The sequence below is a fragment of the Myotis lucifugus genome, unplaced genomic scaffold (genome assembly GCF_000147115.1).
Source record: "Myotis lucifugus unplaced genomic scaffold, Myoluc2.0 scaffold_793, whole genome shotgun sequence".
NCBI classification, from domain to species: Eukaryota; Metazoa; Chordata; class Mammalia; order Chiroptera; family Vespertilionidae; genus Myotis; species Myotis lucifugus.
In genome coordinates this window covers 25,428-32,913 of record NW_005871841.1, presented here as the reverse complement: position 1 = coordinate 32,913, position 7,486 = coordinate 25,428, and the positions used below count along the sequence as shown (strand labels likewise).

At 61.4% G+C, this 7,486-nt stretch overlaps 2 protein-coding genes across 2 annotated transcripts in view; both read left to right on the top strand.

Annotated features, from left to right (window-relative positions):
• Positions 1-678: 678 nt before the first annotated feature.
• On the top strand, positions 679-2,964 carry LOC102442641 (leukocyte immunoglobulin-like receptor subfamily A member 6). Its single transcript, XM_023747095.1, has 6 exons — positions 679-828; positions 948-983; positions 1,155-1,442; positions 1,589-1,891; positions 2,095-2,391; positions 2,648-2,964. The coding sequence occupies exons 1-6, from the start codon at positions 795-797 to the stop codon at positions 2,962-2,964; spliced, it is 1,275 nt and encodes a 424-aa protein (XP_023602863.1). The 5' UTR covers positions 679-794.
• Positions 2,965-3,663: 699 nt separating this feature from the next.
• The window catches only part of LOC111823989 (leukocyte immunoglobulin-like receptor subfamily B member 3), a 7,064-nt gene continuing 3,241 nt past the window's right edge, over positions 3,664-7,486 (top strand). The window contains exons 1-5 of the mRNA XM_023747094.1: positions 3,664-3,685; positions 4,675-4,962; positions 5,117-5,422; positions 5,641-5,922; positions 6,221-6,520. Coding sequence (XP_023602862.1) covers positions 3,664-3,685; positions 4,675-4,962; positions 5,117-5,422; positions 5,641-5,922; positions 6,221-6,520 — 1,198 coding nt within the window. The remainder of the gene's footprint in view (positions 3,686-4,674; positions 4,963-5,116; positions 5,423-5,640; positions 5,923-6,220; positions 6,521-7,486) is intronic.

Genomic DNA, 7,486 nt, shown 5'->3' with positions numbered 1-7,486 from the left:
CGAGGACGCTTCCCGATTATTCTTTTGAGTGTCACGCGAAACGGACGCGGGTCGGACCAAAATTTTAACCTAAGGAGTTTTGTCACAAAATCAAAGCTTTAGGCCAAATGACAACTTATTACTGTCTAGGCCCAAGCCATGGTCCCGGGAGAACAGCTCTGCCCCAGGGACAAGGGGCCCTGAAGGGGGAAAATGACCTTAAGGCTGTTCCCAGGAAGGAGGAGCTGGAGGCCGTGGCTGAGAAAAAGGGAAGTTCATGACGAAACATGTGATAGAAAGATAACCCAGATTCTGGGGCCACAGAAAGGACCTGTTTCCTTCCCTTATTTCCCTGCATTTCCCTCTGAGCTCATTTCACAGAAACATCGCCCTGAGCTGCACAGTTGGAGGGTGAGCATGTCCCTGCTGATCTGAGCTCTGCAGGCCACAGGGACCCACGTCTTCCTGAAGCGTCTCCAGGCCCCAGTGGCACTGTCCATGGTGAGGACCACAGGGAGGTGCTGATGGACGGGCTGAGGAGGGAGGAGACCCCGTGGGGGAGGCTCTGTCAGGGAAGGACGTGCCCTGGGTCACCTCACCTGCAAGGGGCATCTCAGGAGGCTCCAGGTCTATTTCCTGCTTCACCATGGAAATGAGAGCCAGGCTGTGCACTCACCTGCAGGCTGCTGATGTGACAACCCTGTGACAGGGAGGACCGGCCTCTAAGTGACCACCATCTGTGTGTCTCTGTGTACATCCTGCTGGCCCTGCGATCTCCTCCATCCACTCAGCTGAGGCCACAGGGAGAAGACGCCATGACCCCCACCCTCATGGCCCTGCTCTGCCTCGGTGAGATGAGAGGGGGAGGGGAGACCTGGGCTGTCAGGACCCCAGGACTCAGGAGGCTCATGGGCAGGAGGGTGCTGCTCAGGGTTCAGGGCAAATCTCTCACAGGGACTCTCTTCCAGGGCTGAGTGTGGGCCTCAGGACCCCAGTGCAGGCAGGTGAGTCTGTCCCCACGTGTTCCAGGTCCCACTCCTCCCTGGGAACAAGGGCCACCCTCCAGGCATCTGGGAAAGGGGTGCAGATCAGTCTGACAGATGGGGGGCATCTGGGACTGAGTGCTGGGACCAGGGGTGGGAATGTCCTGTGACCCAGCCTCTGATTCCTTCCAGGGCCCCTCCCCAAGCCCACCCTCTGGGCTGAGCCAGGCCCTGTGATCCCTCGGGGGAGCCCCATGACCATCTGGTGTGAGGGGACCCCAGGGGCTGAGGAGTACCGTCTGGAGAAAGAGGGAAGCCCAGCACCATGGAAAAGACAGAAGCCACAGGAGCCAGGAGACAAGGCCAAGTTCTCCATCACACACATGACAGAGCATGATGCAGGGATATTTCGCTGTTACTACCTCAGCTCCAAAAGCGGGTCAGAGCGCAGTGACCCCCTGGAGCTGGTGGTGACGACAGGTGAGAGGACACTCAGGGGTTCCAGCCTCAGGCTCAGCCCTCAGGAAGGGGGTCTGCTCTCAGGGTGTCTCCCTCTCACAGCCCAGCCCTGGGGGACATGAGGGAGGTGTGAGCCCCATTTAACACGCTGCCTCCTCCTCTCCTAGGATCCTACAGCAAACCCAGCCTCTCAGCCCTGCCCAGCCCTGTGGTGACCTCAGGAGGGAATGTGACCCTCCAGTGTGGCTCAGGGCAGGGATTTGACAGGTTCCTTCTGACTAAGGAAGGAGATCACAGGCTCTCCTGGACCCTGGACTCAGAGCCACGGCCCAGGGGGCAGTTCCAGGCCCTGTTCCCTGTGGGCCCTGTGACCCCCAGCCACAGGGGGACATTCAAATGCTATGGCTGTTACAGGAACAGGTCCCATGTGTGCTCACACCCCAGTGATGCCCTGGATCTCCTGGTCCCAGGTGAGTCCCATTATTGCCCCATCAATTGATTGAGGCACCGGATACATCCTTGCCATCTTTGCTGGGAGGGGAGCCCCATGTGAGAGTGTGAGGTAAGGGAATCCTGGGCCAGAGACACAGAGATCAGCGAAACCTGGGGTCCAGGCCAGGAGAAGGGGTTTATGGGAGGAGCAGCCCTTGTAACTCTTGTCTGGTCTCCCCAGGTGAGTCTGGGAAGCCCTCCCTCCTGAGCCAGCAGGGCCCCATCGTGACCTCTGGTCAGAGCCTGACCCTCCAGTGTCGCTCTGATGTCGGTTATGACAGATTCGCTCTGCACAAGGAGGGGGGACGGGACCTCCCCCAGAGCCTTGTCCTGCAGCCCCAGGCCGGGCTTTCTCAGGCCCACTTCCCCCTGGACACTGTGAGCAGCTCCCACGGGGGCCGGTACAGATGCTACGGTGGATACAATCTATCCTCTGAGTGGTCGGCCCCCAGTGACCCCCTGGACATCCTGGTGGCAGGTGAGGAGCCAGTGGGTTCAGTCAGGGACCCAGACTCTGCACAGGCCCTGCTGGGGGTCTCAGGTGGTGAGGCCAGAATGACAGTGCAGAGCCCCAAGGAGGGAGAGAGACAGAGAGAGGGAGGGGGTGGGAGGGGAGAGGGGAAACTCAGAGAAACAGAGACAGACAGAGAGGAGGGTGCTCAGAGAGAGGCCTGGTGACTCTCAGGGCAGAACAAGCTGGAAAGGCAGCCCTCACCCTCCCTCTCTCTCTCTAGGACACCTGCCTGACAGACCCTCCCTCTCGGTGCAGCCAGGCCCCAGGGTGGCCTCAGGAGAGAACGTGACCCTGCTGTGTCAGTCACAGAGCCCGAGGGACACGTTCCTTCTGTCCAAGGAGGGGGCAGCCGATCCCCCCCTGCGTCTGAGATCAGAGCACCAAGCTCAGCAGTACCAGGCAGAGTTCTCCATGAGCCCTTTGACCTCAGCCCACGGGGGCACCTACAAGTGCTACAGCTCAAACATCACCTCCCCCTTCCTGCTGTCACTCCCCAGTGAGCCCCTGGAGCTCCTGGTCTCAGGTGAGGGCCCCTGACCATGTGTGCTGAGCTGTCAGCTTAGGCTGCTGTCCCCAGAACAATCATGGGCTGAAAGGGAGGGAGGGGCTGTAGGCAGGGTCACCCAGAGGAGATCGCACCTCAGATATCCATCTCCTATCCCTCTCCACCCCTGCCCCTCACCTGGTCCAGCAGGTGCCTGTGGACAGTGGGAGGGTCTCGGGGGCCACAGGGCAGATGCAGGAGGAGTTGAGAGAGGTAGAGACTCTAGTGTCAGCCCCAGACTCTCACCCACTTCTGTCCTCCTTCCCAGGAACCTCTAGGACTCAACCCCCGCCCCTTGCCAGGGCCCATGTCCACAGCTGATGAAATACTGGGTCCCATTTACTCAGAGAACACTGGCTACCAACTCTCTCAGAGGATCTAATGCCCCCCCCCCCGCCCCTACCGCCCAGACACTTAAGAACAGGCTTGTGTCCCAGCTGGCGCTGGGAATTGGGGAGAGATTTCAGGGAACCACGGGGCTCCAGGGACTGGAGGTTTCACCCCTCCCCGACCACACAGTCAGGCTTGCCGAGGAGTAAGTGAGGCAGGGACAGGTAGGGAGGTCATGGCAGAGGGAGATGTGGGGCCCAGCTGGAGGAGGGGGAGCTGTTCTCTAGTGGGAAGAACACAGCCCCGCCCCTCACCTGTCATCCTGATCCCCAGGAGGCTCTGAGGATCCGCAGCTCCCCCCCATGGAGTCAGGCCCCCAGAGGGGTAAGTGAGGGGCTCTGTGGGAGGTGGTCGGTGCCTCCATGAGGGACAGGGGCTCAGCCATGCGGGGGTTCAGGCACCTGTGGAGACACAGACTTGGACCCGCCCTTCCCCTGCCTGGGCCTCAGTGTCTCCAGGTGTAAAGGAGAGAATCCTTGTGCAGAGCTCAGATTTCCTGTCAGTTCTGGCCCTGACCTCCTGGGAGAGGGGGCCTCACAGGGAAGCCCCCAGGATGTGATATTATGGGGCCTGTCCCCTCTGTCTCAGTGACGGTGCACTGTACAGGGAGGGACGGGCAGGACAAGGGTCCAGGCATCGAGGTCCTCCCCCTCAGCTCCTGGCTCTGCTGCTCCTGCTGTGGGGCTGGGCGGTCCCTTCTCTCCTCTGAGTGTCGGGTTCCTGTCTGCTCATCCCTGGTCCCATCCTGCTCACAGGCTGCTAGGAGATGAGGGGACTTAGGGCCTCACAGAGCTCAGGAAGGCAGAGCCCCCAGCCCAGCCTGACCTTCCCATGGGACATCAGGGCCTGCAGGGTGGGGACGGATGAGGGAGAGACTCAGAGTCCACTCCTCACCCTGCCCCTCCTGTCCCTGCTGTGCTGGGGGCGGGTAATGGGGAAGGACCCTCAGCTCCAGATGAGACGTGGACAGGCCCCTGCAGAGGAGGAGCCCAGAGCACAAAGCTGGTGTCCCCCTGGGGGGCAGTGTGAGGACAGCACAGGGAACCCACAATCCTAGGTTCAAGTCCCAGCCCTGCCCCGCCCAGACTGGGTGACCTGGGGCACGTGGTTAATCTCTCTGCGACTCAGTGAAGTGTGTGGTGGGGTCAGCAATCCCTGGTGCATGACTGCTGTGAGGTGGGAGGAGATGAGGGACAGACCCCAGCATGTGCCTCACACACAGTAGGTGCTCATTAAATGGCATCACTGGCTCATTCATGATGTCAGGTAGGGAGAAGGACACCCCTGACATTTCAAGTCTGATTCCTTTCCAGGAGTTGTACCCAAACCTTCCATCTGGGCTGACCCAGGCCCCATCGTCACCAAGGGGAGCCCCGTGACCATCTGGTGTCAGGGGTCTCTGCAGGCGAGTGCCTACGTTCTGTATAAAGAGAGGGGCTCTGAACCCTGGGATACGAAGAAACCACAGGACTCCAGCAACAAGGCCGGTTTCCTCATTGGAGCCACGACCCCATCCCACACAGGGCTGTACCAGTGTGCATATTACACCACTGGGGACATACTCTCAGAGCGGAGTGACCCCCTGCTCCTGGTGGTGACAGGTAAGGGAGACACTGGGTCCCCTCCCCACTGTGGGCTCCAGGTCACAGGCAGAGGGAGTAAAGTGTGGCCTCAGGGGGACCCCAACCCTCACAGAACACACCTGGGGCATAAGGGTGACGGTCCCTTTAACACAGACCCTTTCTCCTCCCTCAGGAGTGGGCGGTGCACCCTCCCTCTCAGCCCAGCCAAGCCCTGTGGTGGCCTCAGGAGAGAACGTGTCCCTCTCCTGTAGCTCACACTTCACATGGGGCCCTTTCCATCTGCTGAAGGAGGGAGGGGCTGACCCGCCCCGACACGTGGAAGCAGAATCCAGGAAGCATGCTGGGAGGTGGCGGGCCATCTTCACTCTGGGCCCCGTGAGACCCTCACATGGGGGGACCTACAGATGCTATGTTTCTCCCAGCTCCAACCCCAACGTGTGGTCACAGCCCAGTGCCCCTCTGCACATCGAGGTCACAGGTGAGAAACAGGCCCGGATGCAACCCCATCTGTTTCCTGGACCCAAATACCTGACCTAAGCTGTGGGCCCAGCGGAGCCCTGGGCTCATGGGGTCAGTGACACTGGCCTCTTGGGACAGAACCACAGGCGGGAGGCTCAGGGAGGGACATGGGAGACCTCTCACTGCAGCCCAGCGGGCGATGGGGTGTCCCCTGGTGCCACTGTCCCCTCCTCCCAGGTGTGCACAGGGAGCCCGCCCTCTCAGCCCAGCCAGGCTCGCTGGTGCTGCCTGGACACAGCCTGACCCTCCAGTGCCACGCGGAGGCCGGCTTTGACACATTCGCTCTGACCAAGAACGAGGGGCTCACACACCCCCAGCACCTCGATGGGCAGCACAGCCCCGACTTCCCCCTGGGCCCCGTGAACCGCACCCACGGGGGCCGGTACAGATGCTACAGTGGACACCAACTCTCCTCTGTGTGGTCGGCCCCCAGTGCCCCCCTGGACATCCTGGTGGCAGGTGAGGAGCCAGCCCTGCCCCTGTCTGAGGGTCTGCTCAGGGCTCTGGGCCCAGGGTCACCTGGGGGTGATGGGGTCCAGGAGAAGGGCCTGGAGCAGAGGCTGAGCTGGGCAGAGGCCTAGGGGAGGGAGGAAGAAAGGGGGTGAGGGCTATGGAAATGAAAGACACCCCACAAGGGGACTGAGAGGAGCTGGCAGGGGTCACAGACAGAGTTTCTGGAGGACAAGGTCCCTCAGCTCAGGGCCAAGGGCAAAAGGGAGGGGTGGCTCTCTACACATCACAACCTTCCTCTGCCCAGGAATGTACAGGAAACCCTCCCTCTCAGCCCAGCCGGGACCCTCAGTGCCCAGGGGAGTGAACGTGACCCTGCAGTGTGGGTCTGAGATCTGGTTTGACACCTTCCACCTGCACAGGGAGGGGTCACTGGACCCTCCCCAGCACCTTCGTCTGCAGGACACGTCTGCACCCTTTCAGGCCACCTTCACCCTCAGTCCTGTGAGCTCAGCCCACCAGGGGACCTACAGGTGCTATGGTTCAAACAGCACCTCCCCCTACCTGCTGTCACAGCCCAGCGACCCCCTGGAAGTGGTGGTCTCAGGTGAGGAGCCCCAGCCCCACCCCTGTGTCCTCAGGTCAGTTCAGGGCCCTGTTCCCTGGGAATCTTGGCTGTAATGGGTGTGATGGGGTCACAGAAGGAGGGTCCCCCAGAGGTGACTCTCACCTCCCAGAGGGATGGAAAGAGCCAGAGCTGCTCCTATCCCTGCCTCATCCCCATCCTCCTCCCTGAGGCCCAGACATGTTCCCGTGGGCAGAGGGAGGCTGGCGAGGATGGGGCTGACCAGAAGGAGAAAGGCCAGAGGCACCTATCCCGACCCTCCAGTCCCCAGTCCTGTGGCCTCAGCCAGAGAGACCAAGACTAGAGTGTGACCAGAAGAGGCCAGATCCCCAGAGAGAGCAGGACCCCCTGCTGGGGCTTAGCCTGTATCCCAGGGGGGCTCGGCGGGGGGCGGTTGGAGATGCTGGGGGACCACCAGGGGAGGAGCAGCCCTCACCTCTCACCTCCCATCCTGATTGAGGAGCCTCTGAGGATTGGTCCCCCAACGGGAAGTCAGGCCCGCAGAGGACTCAGTGAGGGTCTGGGGGGAGGTGGTGGGTGGGAGGAGCTCAGTGTTGGTCTTGGCTCAGCCACTTCCTGGGTCATGGCCTGAGGAAACTTCCTCCTCCTCACTGGGACCAAGTTCTCCAAAGGCTGTTAGGACAGTGTGCCCATGTCTGTGTGTGCATGCTTGTGTGTTGGGGACAAAGGTGGTGTCTGAGTCTCCTCCACAGCCTTCCAAGGAGCAGCCTCAGCCCTGGTTCCAATCCCAGCTCTGCTCCTTCCCGCCTGTGGGACCCTGGACACGTCTGTTCCTCCGAGTCCTGGTCCATGGGCTGTGGGTCAGGCCCCCACCTCCCTCACAGGGAAGGCCCTCAGCACGCAGCCAGGCCCTGGTTAGAGCTCAGTGATGAACCAGGCCTCTCTCCTGCCCTTCCCGGAGCCACCCCACGTGCACAGGCCCCACTG

What these genes read in the sequence shown, in the direction of transcription:
- LOC102442641 (XM_023747095.1), top strand. Translation starts at nt 795, where the DNA reads ATGACCCCCACCCTCATGGCCCTGCTCTGCCTCG. An exon ending in CAGGACCCCAGTGCAGGCAG is followed by an intron (nt 984 to 1,154) that starts GTGAGTCTGTCC and finishes GATTCCTTCCAG; the next exon opens with GGCCCCTCCCCAAGCCCACC. An exon ending in CCTGGACATCCTGGTGGCAG is followed by an intron (nt 2,392 to 2,647) that starts GTGAGGAGCCAG and finishes CTCTCTCTCTAG; the next exon opens with GACACCTGCCTGACAGACCC.